This window comes from Lissotriton vulgaris, chromosome 8 (assembly GCF_964263255.1).
Source record: "Lissotriton vulgaris chromosome 8, aLisVul1.2, whole genome shotgun sequence".
NCBI lineage: Eukaryota > Metazoa > Chordata > Amphibia > Caudata > Salamandridae > Lissotriton > Lissotriton vulgaris.
In genome coordinates, this window is record NC_141696.1 from 1,565,085,288 (window position 1) to 1,565,105,676 (window position 20,389).

The following is a 20,389-nucleotide window of genomic DNA, read 5'->3' on the forward strand; positions in this document are numbered from 1 at the left end:
CGGCGGGTCTTGGGCTCAAAAATCCCACGGACTCGATAATTCTCGTTCCGGTGCCTACTCGACTCACGGGTTCACACTCTGCGACTCTGGGCAATAGCTTGCTTAATCTCCACTACGGCCCCTCGCGGCGGGATGCCTGGCTTTCACCTTGTGGATACCCTGCTGGTGTTATCTCACAGGGGAATACCAGGACGGGTTCCCAAGGCAAGCGCCTTGATGCCTTCGGGTGATACGTGCGCTATATAAATCGCAATACATTTACATTTACATTCAAGGGAGTCACTCGTAGGCACTCTCTTTAGAGGGTCAAGGGAGTCACCAGCAGGCACTCTCTTTACAGGGTCAAGGGAGTCACCTGCAGGCACTCTCTTTAGAGGGTCAAGGGGGTCACTTGCACGCACTCTCTTTAGAGGGTCAAGGGAGTCACTCGTAGGCACTCTCTTTAGAGGGTCAAGGGAGTCACCTGCAGGCACTCTCTTTACAGGGTCAAGGGAGTCACCTGCAGGCACTCTCTTTCAAGGGTCAAGGGAGTCACCTGCAGGCACTCTCTTTTAAGGGTCAAGGGAGTCACTCGTAGGCACTCTCTTTAGAGGGTCAAGGGAGTCACCTGCAGGCACTCTCTTTACAGGGTCAAGGGAGTCACCTGCAGGCACTCTCTTTAGAGGGTCAAGGGGGTCACTTGCACGCACTCTCTTTAGAGGGTCAAGGGAGTCACCTGCTGGCACTCTCTCTAGCGGGTCAAGGAGGTCACTTGCACACACTCTCTTTAGAGGGTCAAGGGAGTCACTCGCAGGCACTCTCTTTCAAGGGTCAAGGGAGTCACCTGCAGGCACTCTCTTTTAAGGGTCAAGGGAGTCACTCGTAGGCACTCTCTTTAGAGGGTCAAGGGAGTCACCTGCAGGCACTCTCTTTACAGGGTCAAAGGAGTCACCTGCAGGCACTCTCTCTAGCGGGTCAAGGAGGTCACTTGCACGCACTCTCTTTAGAGGGTCAAGGGAGTCACTCGCAGGCACTCTCTTTCAAGGGTCAAGGGAGTCACTCGTAGGCACTCTCTTTAGAGGGTCAAGGGAGTCACCTGCAGGCACTCTCTTTACAGGGTCAAGGGAGTCACCTGCAGGCACTCTCTTTAGAGGGTCAAGGGGGTCACTTGCACGCACTCTCTTTACAGGGTCAAGGGATTCACCTGCAGGCACTCTCTGTAAAGGCTCAAGGAGGTCACTTGCACACACTCTCTTTACAGGGTGAGGGGAGTCACCTGCAGGCATTCTCTGTAGAGGCTCAAGGAGGTCACTTGCACGCACTCTCTTTACAGGGTCAAGGGAGTCACCTGCAGGCACTCTCTGTAAAGGCTCAAGGAGGTCACTTGCACACACTCTCTTTACAGGGTGAGGGGAGTCACCTGCAGGCACTCTCTGTAGAGGCTCAAGGAGGTCACTTGCACACACTCTCTTTAGAGTCAAGGGAGTCACCTGCAGGCACTCTCTGTAGAGGCTCAAGGAGGTCACTTGCACGCACTCTCTTTACAGGGTGAGGGGAGTCACCTGCAGGCACTCTCTCTAGCGGGTCAAGGAGGTCACTTGCACGCACTCTCTTTACAGGGTCAAGGGAGTCACCTGCAGGCACTCTCTGTAAAGGCTCAAGGAGGTCACTTGCACACACTCTCTTTACAGGGTGAGGGGAGTCACCTGCAGGCATTCTCTGTAGAGGCTCAAGGAGGTCACTTGCACGCACTCTCTTTACAGGGTCAAGGGAGTCACCTGCAGGCACTCTCTGTAAAGGCTCAAGGAGGTCACTTGCACACACTCTCTTTACAGGGTGAGGGGAGTCACCTGCAGGCACTCTCTGTAGAGACTCAAGGAGGTCACTTGCACACACTCTCTTTAGAGTCAAGGGAGTCACCTGCAGGCATTCTCTGTAGAGGCTCAAGGAGGTCACTTGCACACACTCTCTTTAGAGTCAAGGGAGTCACCTGCAGGCACTCTCTGTAGAGGCTCAAGGAGGTCACTTGCACGCACTCTCTTTACAGAGTCAAGGGAGTCACCTGCAGGCACTCTCTGTAGCGGGTCAAGGAGGTCACTTGCACGCACTCTCTTTTAAAGGTCAAGAGCATCCCTTACAGACACTCTCTTTAGAGGCTCAAGGAGGTCACTTGCACGCACTCTCTTTACAGGGTCAAGGGAGTCACCTGCAGGCACTCTCTGTAGAGGCTCAAGGAGGTCACTTGCACGCACACTCTTTACAGGGTCAAGGGAGTCATTTGCACACACTCTCTTTAGAAGGTCAAGGGAGTCACCTGCAGGCACTCTCTGTAGAGGCTCAAGGAGGTCACTTGCATGCACTCTCTTTACAGAGTCAAGGGAGTCACTCGTAGGCACTCTCTTTAGAGGGTCAAGGGGGTCACTTGCACGCACTCTCTTTTAAAGGTCAAGGGAGTCACTCGCAGGCACTCTCTTTCAAGGGTCAAGGGAGTCACCTGCAGTCACTCTCTTTAGAGGGTCAAGGGGGTCACTTGCACGCACACTCTTTACAGGGTGAAGGGATTTACCTGCAGGCACTCTCTGTAGCGGGTCAAGGAGGTCACCTGCACACACTCTCTGTATAGGGTCAAGGGAGTCACCTGCTGGCACTCTCTGTAGAGGCTCAAGGAGGTCACTTGCACGCACTCTCTTTACAGGGTCAAGGGAGTCACCTGCAGGCACTCTCTGTAGCGGGTCAATGAGGTCACTTGCACACACTCTCTTTATAGGGTCAAGGGGGTCATTTGCACACACTCTCTTTAGAGGGTCAAGGGAGTCACCTGCTGGCACTCTCTGTAGCGGGTCAAGGGGGTCACTTGCCCGCACTCTCTTTTAAAGGTCAAGGGAGTCACCTGCAGGCACTCTCTTTAGAGGGTCAAGGGGGTCACTTGCACACACTCTCTTTAGAGGGTCAAGGGAGTCACCTGCTGGCACTCTCTGTAGAGGCTCAAGGAGGTCACTTGCACGCACTCTCTTTTAAAGGTCAAGGGGGTCACTCGCAGGCACTCTCTTTCAAGGGTCAAGGGAGTCACCTGCAGTCACTCTCTTTTAAGGATCAAGGGAGTCACTCGTAGGCACTCTCTTTAGAGGGTCAAGGGAGTCACCTGCAGGCACTCTCTGTAGCAGGTCAAGGGGGTCACTTGCACGCACTCTCTTTCAAGTGTCAAGGGAGTCACTCGTAGGCACTCTCTTTAGAGGGTCAAGGGGTCACTTGCACACACTCTCTTTAGAGGGTCAAGGGAGTCACCTGCAGGCACTCTCTGTAGCGGGTCAAGGAGGTCACTTGCACGCACTCTCTTTTAAAGGTCAAGGGGGTCACTCGCAGGCACTCTCTTTCAAGGGTCAAGGGAGTCACCTGCAGTCACTCTCTTTTAAGGATCAAGGGAGTCACCTGCAGTCACTCTCTTTTAAGGATCAAGGGAGTCACTCGTAGGCACTCTCTTTCAAGTGTCAAGGGAGTCACTCGTAGGCACTCTCTTTAGAGGGTCAAGGGGTCACTTGCACACACTCTCTTTAGAGGGTCAAGGGAGTCACCTGCAGGCACTCTCTGTAGCGGGTCAAGGAGGTCACTTGCACGCACTCTCTTTTAAAGGTCAAGGGAGTCACTCGCAGGCACTCTCTTTCAAGGGTCAAGGGAGTCACCTGCAGTCACTCTCTTTTAAGGGTCAAGGGAGTCACTCGTAGGCACTCTCTTTAGAGGGTCAAGGGGGTCACTTGCACGCACTCTCTTTAGAGGGTCAAGGGAGTCACTCGCAGGCACTCTCTTTAGAGGGTCAAGGGGGTCACTTGCACGCAATCTCTTTAGAGGGTCAAGGGAGTCACCTGCTGGCACTCTCTCTAGCGGGTCAAGGAGGTCACTTGCACACACTCTCTTTAGAGGGTCAAGGGAGTCACTGGCAGGCACTCTCTTTAGAGAAGTGTGGCTCAGGGGTTAGAGGCGGCAGATCCGGAAGCTGAGATCGGTCCTGGACCAGGGTTCAATTCCCCGCCTCGGCGGGTCTTGGGCTCAAAAATCCCACGGACTCGATAATTCTCGTTCCGGTGCCTACTCGACTCACGGGTTCACACTCTGCGACTCTGGGCAATAGCTTGCTTAATCTCCACTACGGCCCCTCGCGGCGGGATGCCTGGCTTTCACCTTGTGGATACCCTGCTGGGGTTATCTCACAGGGGAATACCAGGACGGGTTCCCAAGGCAAGCGCCTTGATGCCTTCGGGTGATACGTGCGCTATATAAATCGCAATACATTTACATTTACATTCAAGGGAGTCACTCGTAGGCACTCTCTTTAGAGGGTCAAGGGAGTCACCTGCAGGCACTCTCTTTACAGGGTCAAGGGAGTCACCTGCAGGCACTCTCTTTAGAGGGTCAAGGGGGTCACTTGCACGCACTCTCTTTAGAGGGTCAAGGGAGTCACTCGTAGGCACTCTCTTTAGAGGGTCAAGGGAGTCACCTGCAGGCACTCTCTTTACAGGGTCAAGGGAGTCACCTGCAGGCACTCTCTTTCAAGGGTCAAGGGAGTCACCTGCAGGCACTCTCTTTTAAGGGTCAAGGGAGTCACTTGTAGGCACTCTCTTTAGAGGGTCAAGGGAGTCACCTGCAGGCACTCTCTTTACAGGGTCAAGGGAGTCACCTGCAGGCACTCTCTTTAGAGGGTCAAGGGGGTCACTTGCACGCACTCTCTTTAGAGGGTCAAGGGAGTCACCTGCTGGCACTCTCTCTAGCGGGTCAAGGAGGTCACTTGCACACACTCTCTTTAGAGGGTCAAGGGAGTCACTCGCAGGCACTCTCTTTCAAGGGTCAAGGGAGTCACCTGCAGGCACTCTCTTTTAAGGGTCAAGGGAGTCACTCGTAGGCACTCTCTTTAGAGGGTCAAGGGAGTCACCTGCAGGCACTCTCTTTACAGGGTCAAAGGAGTCACCTGCAGGCACTCTCTCTAGCGGGTCAAGGAGGTCACTTGCACGCACTCTCTTTAGAGGGTCAAGGGAGTCACTCGCAGGCACTCTCTTTCAAGGGTCAAGGGAGTCACTCGTAGGCACTCTCTTTAGAGGGTCAAGGGAGTCACCTGCAGGCACTCTTTTTACAGGGTCAAGGGAGTCACCTGCAGGCACTCTCTTTAGAGGGTCAAGGGGGTCACTTGCACACACTCTCTTTAGAGGGTCAAGGGAGTCACTCGCAGGCACTCTCTTTCAAGGGTCAAGGGAGTCACTCGTAGGCACTCTCTTTAGAGGGTCAAGGGAGTCACCTGCAGGCACTCTCTTTACAGGGTCAAGGGAGTCACCTGCAGGCACTCTCTTTAGAGGGTCAAGGGGGTCACTTGCACACACTCTCTTTAGAGGGTCAAGGGAGTCACTCGCAGGCACTCTCTTTCAAGGGTCAAGGGAGTCACCTGCAGGCACTCTCTTTTAAGGGTCAAGGGAGTCACTCGTAGGCACTCTCTTTACAGGGTCAAGGGAGTCACCTGCAGGCACTCTCTCTAGCGGGTCAAGGAGGTCACTTGCACGCACTCGCTTTATAGGGTCAAAGGTGCCCTTTTTGTACAGGCTTGAAGAGATGGTAGTTTTGATCTGGCTTCAAGTATTTGAATGGTAATAAGTATTGCATAAGCAATCCTTTTTGCAGTACTGATGGTGAGGATAAGCCAGTCCCTAGTGCAGCGCCACGCTGTCAGGGACCAGTCCTTCCTAAAAGGTTCATCCTCAAAGAATAATCTGGAGGCTTTTGTGACTATCAGACCATTGAGAACACAATTTCCTCTAAGATATTCGGTCATAATGGCGCCGTGTGTCAAGGTTCGAGTATGAGTCTTTTTAGGGTCAAGAGTTTGTTCCAGTCGTCTGACTGTGTAATGGTTTGTGAGATCGGTGTGTCTAGTAGGCTAGAGGTATTCAAGATGTCTTGCACCATAGAGTCATCAAAAGCTAGGCCAGTGAAGTCTGCTATGGCGGAATAGATACCCAGGAAAGGGTGGAAGAAAGCAAAGTGTCAACTGTGTGAAGCTATGCACAAGCCCACTTGGATTGGTTATCCAACATAAACAGGGACGGCCTAGAGCCAAGGTTAGACACATATATTTAACCACACAGAAGGCCACAGGAGGTTCAACGACCAGCAGGGGGCGCCTCCCCTACATCGAAATAATACCACAAACAAGCCACCCTGGGTCACGACAAAAGAAGAAGTAGCGAAGGGAGTGTAAGGGGGGGTTCCATTTTATAGGACGAATTCCCTCACCCACCCGAGGGTGGCATGCTTCATCATAAGGAACCTCCCCGCACTCCTCACGGAGAGGGAGGAGCTCAGGGACGTAGTTGTGTACGACCAGAGGTATACTAAAACCTTATGATGAGCCGGGTGTGGAGGAAGAGTGGGAGAAAGAGTGCAAGTGAAGTAAAACTAACTCCCTGGTATGTTGAAAAACAATTTTACTGGTACACCCAGGGGTCAGGTTAAAAATAAATACCCTGCCGTGTCTGGAGAATTCAAGCTAGCAATGTTGTTTGTGATTATAGGGGCGACATGTTTCAGCCATAGTGCCCTTCGTAGAGGTGATGTGGCTTTCTTCAGGAACTAATCAGAAATGTGTGAAAAAGGTGAAAAAATATTTACACCAGGACGTGCACATACCCTAGCATACATACCATGTCATGCCATATCGAACGATACCCTAACATTACAGACCAGACCACATCATTGCATGCATGGTACCAGGCCGTGCAAATATCCCAGCATACATACCATGTCATGCCATATTGCACGATACCCTAATATTACAGACCATACTGTATCATTGCATGCATGGCCCAAGATGTGCACATACCCCAGTATACATACCATGTCATGTCATATCTCATGATACCCTATTATTACAGACCATACCACATCATTGCAAACACAGTACCAAGCTGTGCACATACCCCAGCATACATACCATACCATGTCATTATGCACGATACCCTAACATTACAGACCAGACCACATCATTGCATGCACTGTAACAAGCCATGCACATACCACAGCATACATACCATGTCACGCCATATCGAACGATACCCTAGCATTACAGACCATACAACATAATTTCATTTCATTTTTCTTAAGTCCGTTTAAGCACAGAGATACCCTTTCGGGGGTCGATTCTAGCGCTATATAAACAGATAAATAAATACATTTCATGCACGGAACCAAGCCATGCACATACCCCAGCATACATACCATTCTAAAGTCATATCACACGATACCCTAACATTGCAGACAAGACAGCATCATTGCATGCACTGTATTTATTTATTTATTTATTTTAAACATTTCTAAAGCGCAACAAATACCCGTGGGTGTCTCGGCGCTGCGACTTAAGCTGGCAATCTCATTTTAATCATGCAGTCTACCTTGTGAAGATAGGTATTGGGCGGTTATTGGTCAAATAGCGATGTCTTTACAAGTTTTCTAAATTGGATTAGTGAAGGTGCCGATTTTAATTCCATTGGAAGCGTGTTCCAGAGTTTGGCTGCGGAGTTAATGAAGCATCGATCGCCCCATTTAACAGTCCTGGTTCGAGGCACCACCAGAAGAAGTCTCTGTTCCGATCGAAGCGATCTTTTCGGGAGATAGTAACATAATTTCTGTTTAAGAAACGCTGGGCCCTGACCTTTGAGAGCTTTATAGGTGAGACACAGGGTCTTGAATCTGATGCGATTCCTCACCGTTAACCAATGAAAGTTTCTTATTGCCTGTTTGGTCGACTGGAATCTGGGGATGCCTGCTAGCAGCCTTGCCGCAGCATTTTGAATGAGCTGCAGTTTGGCCACTACCTTTGCCTGCGCATTTACAAAGAGTCCATTACAATAGTCGAGGGACGAGAGTACTAAGGAAGTCACCACTGTTTTCCTTGTACTCTCGGGTAAAAATGGCAATATTTTCCTGATAATCTTAAGCTTGTAGAAAGCAGAAGACGCTACCTGGTTGGCATGGTTAGCGAAACTGAGGTTGTCGTCAAAGACAACTCCCAGATTCCTAACTTTGTGTACCGGCTCTGGGGGGGCTCCAAGCGAGGTTGGCCACCACTTATTTGACCAGTGTGGGGTTAATTTTCCGAAGACCATCACCTCCGTCTTGTCTGAGTTGAGGCGCAAGCAGTTCTCGGCCATCCAATCCTTAATAGCTATCATACCTTCCTGGAAGCTGGCAGATACTTCTTCGCCGTCGTTCTTGATCGCGATCACCAATTGGGTGTCGTCGGCGTAAGATGTAAGGCTCATCCGGTAGTTCTTAATTACCCTAGCTAAGTCCGACACATAGATATTAAAAAGTGTCGGACTTAGGGATGAGCCCTGCGGAACGCCGCATGGGAGGGCGAGTTCGGTGGATTGAAATACGCCCAAAGTCACTGCCTGCGTCCTGTTCGAGAGGAAAGAGGCTAAGAGCTCCTTGGCTAGTGAGCAGATGCCCATCTCTTCGACACGGTCAATCAGAACTGTATGATTGACCGTGTCGAAGGCTGCCGAGAGGTCCAGTAGGACCAATATCGCTGTTCCTCCTTGGTCTCTGATGGTTCTTATATCATCGGCAGCCTTTATAAGAGCAGTCTCGGTTCCATGGAGTTTGCGAAATCCGAACTGGGACTCGTCCAGGAGACTGTTCTGTTCTATATACTCAGCCAATTGGCTGTTCATGGCTCTTTCCACAACCTTGGCCAGAAAAGGCAGGCTAGCGATGGGTCTGTAATTTTTAAGGGTTGTTTTCTCTAATCCACTTTTTTTAAGGAGGGGTTTCAATAAAGTATTTTTTAGCTTATCTGGGAAGATGCCCGCATGGAACATGGCGTTACATATTGGAGTGATAACTTCACTTACCAAGTCTATAATTGGAGAAAAAATGTTTGGGGGGCAAGGATCTAAGGAAGAGCCGGTTTTTACCTGTCTCATGATATCCATTATCTCTTCCTTCGTTACGTCCCTGAATTTAGCAAATGAGCAATCCGGGATTTTTTTGGGTTGTTTTAGTTGCTTGGTGGTATTAGATGCAATCACCGAGAATTCGGAATAAATGTCATTAACTTTTGAGTAAAAGAAGCTTGCCAAATTGTTGCAAAATTCCTGTGTTTGGGGGGGACTCAAGTCAGGCGCTCTTCCTGACAATGTCTTGACTACTTCAAATAGTTGTCGGCTTGAATTTTTCGACTTTTCAATTTGTTGCTCAAAATATCTTTTTTTTTCCTCATGAATCATGTTTTTGTAAATTGCTAATTCATTTTTATACTTGGTTTTACTCATTTTGTCATAGGTTTTTCGCCATATTTTTTCCTCATGTCTGCAGATCTGTTTTTGTTTTCTAAGGGTCTCTGAATACCACGGTGCAGATGGCACTTGTCTATTTTTCGAAATAGTTTTTAGTGGGGCGTGTTTTTCCACTGCATTGCCTACCCAGTTAAGAAACTGATCTACTGCTTCAGTAGGATTAGGCTGGGTTTCCGGGCGAGTATTGGTCAGAGACTTCCTGAAGGTATCATAGTTGATGTCCTTCCACACTCTAAATTTGTCCTGAGAGGAAGCCTGTTTAGCAAGGTTGATTCGTTTGCTCGGTAGGCGACACCCTATGGCATGATGGTCTGTCCATGTCAAAGGTAATATGTTGGAAACCTCCAACTCATTAATGTTAGAGAATATAGCATCCAGAGTGTGTCCAGCTTCGTGGGTGGGAGCCTTTATGTGTTGGTTTAGACCTAAAGTGTGACATTCAGCTAGAAGGGCTTGAGTGTCGGCTTCATCTGTCTTATCTAAGTGAAAATTTAGGTCTCCCAATACAATAAAGTAATCCTCAATGGCCAGTGGTTCTATCCAAGAAGTGAAAGAGGAGAGAAACTCTGCGCGAGGACCAGGAGGTCTATATATAAGTACTCCTTTAAGGTTGTGTGAGGGGTTTGTGTGTACCAAGCCATGCACATACCATACTATGCCACACCATGCCATGTCATATTGCACGATACATTATAGACCAGACCGCATCATTGCATGCACAGTGCCAGACCGTGCACATACCCTACAATACATACCATGCCATGTCATATCACACGATACCCTAACATTACAAACCAGACCGCATCATTGCATGCACGGTACCAAGCCATGCACATACCATACTATGCCACACCATGCCATGTCATGGCATGACATAAACCATACCAAACCATAGTTTACCATCCATACTGTGGAAACAATCTCAGACCACACAATACCATAGCATACTTACTATATGATAGCATAACATACCACTCCATTGCAGAGCATACCATACCTATCCATAGCACCCCGCACCATAGTATACCATCGCAACAAAATACGCCAGCATCAGACTATCAAGCCAGCCTGTGGGTTGATGTTTGGTAACAAATAAACTGACTTATAAAGTCCTCAATGCCCACTACAGCTCTCTAGGGAGCGCTTGTGTTGCCTTCTCAGGTTGACCGGATGGGGAAAAAACCCAGTGGACTTATATTTATTGTTAGGACACAGTTTTGAATTCCAAAAAGGCAAATGTGTATATCTCCTCCAAGGGATTCGCACAAACAGTGTCCTAGGAGTTAACAGAGGGTTACCCCTGAAACATCGGGACAGTGAGCGCATGATTGTGGACTCCTGGTTTACTGTGTCTTCTGTCCTCAATGGTGACTTGGCCTACTTTGTCTTGGTCTTACCTGGAAGAGGTTGCCCTCCGAGTCCATGACATCACACACTACATCGGCAGCATGCCTCATAGTGTAGGATCCTGTGGGCAGCTCCTGTGGGTCATCAAATGACGGCACTCGGACAGACCGGCTTGGCACAGAGAAGTAGGTGGCACATCCCAGGTGATCAATGGAGAGGCGCCCACCGCCTGTAGGAAACACCTGCAGGGAACAAGCAGGAGGGCAGGGGAAAACAAATTATAGGTAGAAGGTTTTAGGTAACTGGCAATAAGCCCAATGAAATCATAGTCAACAGCAAATGTTTAGCAAAGGATCATGGGTATTCTGCTGGCCTCTCTCAAGGCAGTGCAAGAGAAGAAGAACCCCACACAACCACCACAATGCCCAACCAAACTACCAGGGCCTGCTGTCCGCTGGCTATGAAGCACATGTAATCCTAAATGTATTAAATATACACCTTGAAAGGGGCGGCCCGCCATTTTGCAAAGTGGAATAAAACAGTAACCATGTCATGGTCACGCAGCCAGGAAAATGACACGCTGTACGTGCACTTGTAACTGGACGCCTGAACCAAGCTTTGCCCTATTGAAGAGTTCACAGTTTTGAGGGTGTGACCTCATTTGCTCAGCAAAGTCTTGAGTGCCTCCCCCTCCTGACAAGGCAGACCTGGGCCCTTCAGGCTTAAGCCCTGAAATGCAGGACTGACTGTCTATCAGTGACGCCTCGTCACAGAGTGGGCTGGGATCAGCAACTCTCACTGCCTGCATCCCACTCTATCACAAACTATAGAAGTTATCCTCTGATTGGCTGGCCCACGAGAGGGTCAGCCAATGAGAGGAGGCTGCAGGATCTTCTCAAGTCAAGTCAAGTCATAAAATTTATATAGCGCACTACATACCCAGAGGGTTTCAAGGCGCTTAGGGAGGGGAGGAGGATTATTTGTCAAATATCCACGTTTTAAGTTGCTTTCTGAACGCTAGGTGATTCTGGGTGAGGCGAAGGTAAGCGGGGAGTGAGTTCCATGTTTTGGCAGCCAGGTATGAGAAGGATCTGCCTCCCATGGTGGTTTTGTTGATGCGAGGGACAGTGGCGAAGGCTTGGCTGGAAGAGCGAAGTTGGCGGGAGGGGGTGTAGAAGGACAGTCGAGAGTTGAGGCAATCTGGTCCGATGTCGTAGAGTGATTTGTGTGCGTGCGTAAGCAGTCGGAAAGTAATCCTCTTATTGACGGGTAGCCAGTGGAGGTCTTTAAGGTGACCAGAGATGTGTTCGTTGCGTGGGATGTCTAATATGAGCCTGGCTGAGGCGTTTTGGATTCGTTGTAGTTTCTTCTGGAGTTTAGCGGTGGTACCTGCGTAGAGGGTGTTTCCGTAGTCCAGTCGGCTCGTGACTAGAGCGTGGGTGACTGTTTTCCTTGTTTTCGGAGGGGATCCAGCGAAATGTTTTCCTGAGCATGCGAAGAATGTTAAAGCAGGAAGAGGATACGGCGCTGACTTGTCTGTTCATTGAGAGTGAAGAATCCAGGATGACGCCAAGGTTCCGTGCGTGGTCTGTCGGGATGGGTGCATTTCCGAGGGCTTCCGGCCACCAGGAGTCGTCCCATGCAGAGGGGGATTTACCTAAGATGAGGACTTCTGTTTTGTCTGAGTTCAGTTTCAGACGGCTTTGTTTCATTCCTTCGTGTAGGTTAGTTTTGGCGGTGCTGGGGTCCTTGGTGAGAGATAGGATCAGTTGAGTGTCATCCGCGTAAGAGATGATGTTGAGGTTGTGTTGGCGGGCGATGGCCGCGAGGGGGCTCATGTATACGTTGAAGAGGGTGGGGCTGAGTGAGGATCCTTGTGGTACGCCGCAGATGATTTCAGAGGCCTCGGACTTGAATGGTGGGAGGCGGACTCTCTGGGTTCTTCCGGTGAGGAACGAGGTGATCCAATCCAGTGCCTTTCCTTGGATTCCGATGTTTCTGAGGCGTTGTAAAAGGGTGCTGTGGCATACTGTGTCGAAGGCTGCAGAGAGGTCGAGGAGGATGAGGGCGACTGTGTCTCCATTGTCCAGTAGAGTTCGAATGTCGTCTGTTGCTGCGATGAGGGCGGTCTCAGTGCTGTGTTTGGCTCGGAAGCCAGATTGTGAGGGGTCGAGTGATTTGTTGGCTTCGAGGAAGGCGGCGAGCTGGTTGTTGACAGCTTTCTCGATGACTTTGGCCGGGAATGGTAGAAGCGAGATGGGGCGGTAGTTTTTGAGTTCGGTGGGGTCTGCTGTTGGTTTTTTCAGAAGGGCGGTGAGTTCAGCGTGTTTCCAGTCTTCTGGGAAGGTAGCGGAGTTGAAGGAGCAGTTGATGACGTCTCGGAGGTGCGGAGCTATGACGGAGTCTGCTTTGTTGAAGATGTGGTGAGGGCATGGGTCTGTGGGGGATCCAGAGTGGATGGAATTCATCAGGCGGATGGTGTCCTCAGTGGAGATTGGGTTCCAGGCGTTAAGGGTGTTAACGGGGGGAAGATAGTCAGCTGATGGTAGGGTGGGTTGGCTTCCGGGTTGGTTGTCAAAGCTGTTGTGGATGTCAGCAATCTTGTTGTGGAAAAAAGAGGCTAGGGAGTCGCAGAGGGTTTGAGAGGGGGTGATGTCGTTGGAGTTGGCCGAGGGGTTGGAAAATTCCTTGACGATGTTGAAAAGTTCCTTGCTGTTGTGGGCGTTGTTGTCGAGTCGATCCTTAAATGCTGTTTTCTTGGCTTTTCGGATCAGTTGGTGGTGAGTACGGATGGCGCTTTTGAAGGCGTCCTTGTTGCTGGTGGATGGGTCTTTTTTCCAGGCCTTTTCAAGGGAGCGGCATAGTTTCTTGGATTTCTTGAGGTCTTCGTTGAACCATGAGGCCTTCTTGATGCCAAGTTTGTGTTGGCGTTTTTTCAGTGGTGCTAAGGTGTCGGCGGTGTTGGATAACCAGAGGGTGAGGTTGGAGGCGGCTTCGTTGGCGTTAGAAGAGAGGGCTGGGGAGGTTTGAAGGAGCGATGTGGAGATCTGCTCCGTGGTGATTTTGTTCCAGTTTCTTTGTAGAGTTGGTTGGAGGTGGATGATGGGTTTCGGCTTGTTGTAGGTGAAGAGAACGCAGCTGTGGTCAGTCCAGAGGAGATCCGTAGTGTGGCTGAAAGAGACATGGTTGCTGGAGGTGAAGATGGGGTCGAGTGTGTGACCTGCGATGTGGGTGGGGGAAGTGACCAGTTGTTTAAGTCCGAGGTTGGCGAGGTTGTCCAAGAGGGTGGCGGTGTTGCGGTCGTTGATCTTCTCAAGGTGGAAGTTGAGGTCTCCCAGAAGGATGTAGTCTTTGGAGGGGAGCTCGTGTGGGGTGATGAAGTCCGTGATGTCTTCACTGAATTTTGCGCGGGGTCCTGGTGGTCTGTAGAGGAGGGTGCCTCTGAGTGTGGTCTTGGGGTCGATGTGGATCTGGAAGTGAAGGTGTTCGGAGTTGGCGAGGTTGGCGTCAGAGCTGGTTGAGATGCGGATTGATTTCTTGTGGACGATAGCGATTCCTCCTCCTGTATGGTCGGTGCGGTCCTTGCGCGTGATCTTTTAGTCATCAGGGATAGCGATGGCGATGTCAGGGGCGGAGGAGGCGTTCATCCATGTTTCCGTTAGGAAGGCGACGTCTGGAGAGATGGTGTCTAGTAGGTTCCAAAGGTCAATGGCGTGTCTGTGGACCGAGCGGGTGTTGAGAAGGATGCATTCTAGGTGGTTGGGGTCGGGAATCTGTGGTGTGGTCGGAGCGGAGATGTTGTCGGTGCCGCTAAATTTGCAGGAGAAGCAGGAAAACGGACCATGGGTGAGTCCAGGAGCGGCTTGGACGCAGTTGGGGGAGCGACCGGGGTTAAGGGCTAGGAGGTCGGCGGCATCGTAGGTAATGCGGGGGGGCTGGGCAGCGCGAGGGGCAGGGGGTCTGGCGCTGGGCGCGGTCCAGGCGCGGACGGGCGTAGACGGGCTTACCTTTGGCGCACCTTCGGCGCGAATTGGGCGCGGTCGCTGCGCGTGAACGCTGCACGCGGGAACTCCTGTCATATAAGGATGGTGGAAGGGGAGGGGCGAGGGCGGTTCAGCTGGGAGGCGGGTCGGGCACACGAGGGCAACAATAATAAACAAAATGGAGGCGGAGGGGGGGAGCAAAGCCGAGCGCTACAAGGAAACGCGCTAACACAGTGAAAAAGCCAGTGAAAACAGCGCAAAATTAAAATCACGATTAAATTCAGCCAAGCGGCACACAGGCAGACAGCAGGCAATGTAATACAGCAATTTAAATGCAATGCAGCAGAAACGATACCAGGTGTCTCCAGGGGACACTGGGAGCGACCACCCTGCTCGAGGGAGAGGAGCGAGTCACGCTGAATGCAGGTAGGGGAGCGCTGTTACGGTCAGTGGGAGGGCGGTTCAGCTGGGAGGCGGGTCGGGCACACGAGGGCAACAATAATAAACAAAATGGAGGCGGAGGGGGGGAGCAAAGCCGAGCGCTACAAGGAAACGCGCTAACACAGTGAAAAAGCCAGTGAAAACAGCGCAAAATTAAAATCACAATTAAATTCAGCCAAGCGGCACACAGGCAGACAGCAGGCAATGTAATTAAGCAATTTAAATGCAATGCAGCAGAAACGATACCAGGTGTCTCCAGGGGACACTGGGAGCGACCACCCTGCTCGAGGGAGAGGAGCGAGTCACGCTGAATGCAGGTAGGGGAGCGCTGTTACGGTCAGTGGGAGGGCGGTTCAGCTGGGAGGCGGGTCGGGCACACGAGGGCAACAATAATAAACAAAATGGAGGCGGAGGGGGGGAGCAAAGCCGAGCGCTACAAGGAAACGCGCTAACACAGTGAAAAAGCCAGTGAAAACAGCGCAAAATTAAAATCACGATTAAATTCAGCCAAGCGGCACACAGGCAGACAGCAGGCAATGTAATACAGCAATTTAAATGCAATGCAGCAGAAACGATACCAGGTGTCTCCAGGGGACACTGGGAGCGACCACCCTCCCCAAAGCGTCCAGCTCTTTCCAGTGCCACCACCAGCTGCACCAGCTGTCTCCACTGCAGTCCAGTAAGTATTTTTGATTCATAATGTTTGGGTGCATGCATGTATGCATGAATGTATATGAAGTTACATGTGTGGGAAAAGGTGAGTGAATGGTGGGTGTGAGTATGAGGGGGCTTGTGAGAGTATAGGTGTGAGCCCCCCCCCCCATTATGGTTAATAATCATGAGCCACCACTGCCAGCCCGGACACTCTTCCGTCATGCGACCTGAGTCACCCACAACAAACACAAAGGGCTCTGCTATTGTTAAAGGTGGGGGTTAAAGTGGACCGAAAACAGGCCCGAGCACAAAATTTGAGTGGCCCCTGTTAGCGAATCGACTGACAAGATGGCAGCTCCAGTGTTACCGGACAGTGGGCCTGCTCCTGCTGGGTGTCTAGGCAGTAGATGAAAAAGCCCTTGAGAGTCAGACTGGCATATAGACTAATCAGGCAGAGCCCCAGACCCTGAGTGTACCCTGCTTTAAAGCGGCAGCAGACACAAAAAGGTTACTGTTACAAAGGGGCCCAAGATATGAGAAGTGCTGCAGAGAGGAGTAAACTGGGAAGGATTAGACTCGCCTGTATAACAATCAGCCTTTCAAAGCCAATAGGTCTAACCTTGATCAGGCAGCGCATGCAACACAATGTAAGCATTTCCTGGACGGCGGAATGCAGGAACAAGCGCAGCATTCCTCTATGAATAGTTTAAAGAATTGGTAAACAGTAAGTCTCCGAGACAGCTACACCGTCAAGACCTACAAACCAGAAGTGATGTTAAGGAGGGTGAAGTCTGTCAGTGGTACAATGCTGGAATAGACAGCATCCAGAACATTTATATTCTAAGCACATGACAAGGGATTGACGAGAATCACAAGGTTTGTTGAGTGCCGAAGCTGGGATTTGAACTGCGCTGTCTGGGTTAGCTCCTTCTGGAAGAGAGTAGGTGAACAGCACAGGCACCTCTCGTGGGGTGCGGAGCCCCTGCATGTAAACCACCCAACCTACTACAGCGATCCCATCCTCAGATACTATGACCCTGAGGTTCTGCACCACAGCCTCACCGCCATGCGCACCACAGCTTCCATGCCAGGGTTCCACCTGTAGGCCTAGGCACACTTCACTGAATGTGAACTACTAACGGGGTGATGTCAAGAGCAATGTCCAGGCCCCCCAGTGCAGCCCAACAGACAGCGGCAAGCTGCAATGAAAGGCTCCTCACACGAAGAACAGACCCCCATGGAGGGGCTCCTCATACAAAGAACAGACCCCATGGAAAGCTCCTCACACGAAGAACAGACCCCCATGGAAAGCTCCTCACACGAAGAACAGACCCCCATGGAAGGCTCCTCACATCAAGAACAGACCCCCATGGAAGGCTCCTCACGCCAAGAACAGACCCCCATGGAAGGCTCCTCACAAGAAGATCAGACCCCCATGGAAGGCTCCTCATGCCAAGAACAGACCCCCATGGAAGGCTCCTCACAAGAAGAACAGACCCCCATGGAAGGCTCCTCACGCAAAGAACAGACCCCCATGGAAGGCTCCTCATGCCAAGAACAGACCTCCATGGAAGGCTCCTCATGCAAAGAACAGACCTCCATGGAAGGCTCCTCACGCCAAGAACAGACCCCCATGGAAGGCTCCTCACAAGAAGAACAGACCCCCATGGAAGGCTCCTCATGCCAAGAACAGACCCCCATGAAAGGCTCCTCACAAGAAGAACAGACCCCCATGGAAGTCTCCTCATGCCAAGAACAGACCCCCATGGAAGGCTCCTCACAAGAAGAACAGACCCCCATGGAAGGCTCCTCACGCAAAGAACGGACCCCCATGGAGGCTCCTCACACGAAGAACAGACCCACATGGAAGGCTCCTCTCGCAAAGAACAGACCCCCATGGAAGGCTTCTCACAAGAAGAACAGACCCCCATGAAAAGCTCCTCACAAAAAGGGCAGACCCCCATGGAAGGCTCCTCATGCCAAGAACAGACGCCCATGGAAGGCTCCTCACACGAAGAACAGACCCCCATGGAAGGCTCCTCATGCCAAGAACAGACGCCCATGGAAGGCTCCTCACAAGAAGAACAGACCCCCATGGAAGGCTCCTCATGCCAAGAACAGACCCCCATGGAAGGCTCCTCACGAGAAGAACAGACCCCCATGGAAGTCTCCTCATGCCAAGAACAGACCCCCATGGAAGGCTCCTCACGAGAAGAACAGACCCCCATGGAAGGCTCCTCACGCAAAGAACAGACCCCCATGGAGGCTCCTCACATGAAGAACAGACCCACATGGAAGGCTCCTCTCGCAAAGAACAGACCCCCATGGAAGGCTTCTCACATGAAGAACAGACCCCCATGGAAGGCTTCTCACATGAAGAACAGACCCCCATGAAAAGCTCCTCACAAAAAGGGCAGACCCCCATGGAAGGCTCCTCATGCCAAGAAGAGACACCCATGGAAGGCTCCTCACACGAAGAACAGACCCCCATGGAAGGCTCCTCACGAGAAGAACAGAACCCCATGAAAGGCTCCTCATGCCACGAACAGACCCCCATGGAAGGCTCCTCATGCCAAGAACAGACCCCCATGGAAGGATCCTCACACAAAGAGCAGACCCCCATGGAAGGCTCCTCACGCAAAGAACAGACCCCCATGGAAGGCTCCTCACACGAAGAACAGACCCCCATGCAAGGCTCCTCACACAAAGAACAGACCTCCATGGAAGGCTCCTCACGCCAAGAACAGACCCCCATGGAAGGCTCCTCACAAGAAGAACAGACCCCCATGGAAGGCTCCTCACACGAAGAACAGTCCCCCCATGGAAGGCTCCTCATGCCAAGAACAGACCTCCATGGAAGGCTCCTCACGCAAAGAACAGACCTCCATGGAAGGCTCCTCACGCCAAGAACAGACCCCCATGGAAGGCTCCTCACAAGAAGATCAGACCCCCATGGAAGGCTCCTCATGCCAAGAACAGACCCCCATGGAAGGCTCCTCACAAGAAGAACAGACCCCCATGGAAGGCTCCTCACGCAAAGAACAGACCCCCATGGAAGGCTCCTCATGCCAAGAACAGACCTCCATGGAAGGCTCCTCATGCAAAGAATAGACCTCCATGGAAGGCTCCTCACGCCAAGAACAGACCCCCATGGAAGGCTCCTCACAAGAAGAACAGATCCCCATGGAAGGCTCCTCATGCCAAGAACAGACCCCCATGAAAGGCTCCTCACAAGAAGAACAGACCCCCATGGAAGTCTCCTCATGCCAAGAACAGACCCCCATGGAAGGCTCCTCACAAGAAGAACAGACCCCCATGGAAGGCTCCTCACGCAAAGAACGGACCCCCATGGAGGCTCCTCACACGAAGAACAGACCCACATGGAAGGCTCCTCTCGCAAAGAACAGACCCCCATGGAAGGCTTCTCACACGAAGAACAGACCCCCATGAAAAGCTCCTCACAAAAAGGGCAGACCCCCATGGAAGGCTCCTCATGCCAAGAACAGACGCCCTTGGAAGGCTCCTCACACGAAGAACAGACCCCCATGGAAGGCTCCTCATGCCAAGAACAGACGCCCATGGAAGGCTCCTCACAAGAAGAACAGACCCCCATGGAAGGCTCCTCATGCCAAGAACAGACCCCCATGGAAGGCTCCTCACGAGAAGAACAGACCCCCATGGAAGTCTCCTCATGCCAAGAACAGACCCCCATGGAAGGCTCCTCACGCAAAGAACAGACCCCCATGGAGGCTCCTCACATGAAGAACAGACCCACATGGAAGGCTCCTCTCGCAAAGAACAGACCCCCATGGAAGGCTTCTCACATGAAGAACAGACCCCCATGGAAGGCTTCTCACATGAAGAACAGACCCCCATGAAAAGCTCCTCACAAAAAGGGCAGACCCCCATGGAAGGCTCCTCATGCCAAGAACAGACGCCCATGGAAGGCTCCTCACAAGAAGAACAGACCCCCATGGAAGGCACCTCACACGAGGAACAGACCCCCATGGAAGGCACCTCACACGAAGAACAGACCCCCATGGAAGGCTCCTCACACGAAGAACAGTCCCCCCATGGAAGGCTCCTCATGCCAAGAACAGACCTCCATGGAAGGCTCCTCACGCAAAGAACAGACCTCCATGGAAGGCTCCTCACGCCAAGAACAGACCCCCATGGAAGGCTCCTCACAAGAAGATCAGACCCCCATGGAAGGCTCCTCATGCCAAGAACAGACCCCCATGGAAGGCTCCTCACAAGAAGAACAGACCCCCATGGAAGGCTCCTCACGCAAAGAACAGACCCCCATGGAAGGCTCCTCATGCCAAGAACAGACCTCCATGGAAGGCTCCTCATGCAAAGAACAGACCTCCATGGAAGGCTCCTCACGCCAAGAACAGACCCCCATGGAAGGCTCCTCACAAGAAGAACAGACCCCCATGGAAGGCTCCTCATGCCAAGAACAGACCCCCATGAAAGGCTCCTCACAAGAAGAACAGACCCCCATGGAAGTCTCCTCATGCCAAGAACAGACCCCCATGGAAGGCTCCTCACAAGAAGAACAGACCCCCATGGAAGGCTCCTCACGCAAAGAACGGACCCCCATGGAGGCTCCTCACACGAAGAACAGACCCACATGGAAGGCTCCTCTCG

The 20,389-nt window shown here is 51.6% G+C and overlaps 1 protein-coding gene across 1 annotated transcript in view; it reads right to left on the minus strand.

The window, feature by feature from the left end:
* The window catches only part of SPAG17 (sperm associated antigen 17), a 1,900,597-nt gene that overhangs the window by 487,468 nt on the left and 1,392,740 nt on the right, over positions 1–20,389 (minus strand). The window contains exon 34 of the mRNA XM_086935838.1: positions 10,712–10,903. Within this exon, the coding sequence (XP_086791964.1) occupies positions 10,712–10,903 (192 nt within the window). The remainder of the gene's footprint in view (positions 1–10,711; positions 10,904–20,389) is intronic.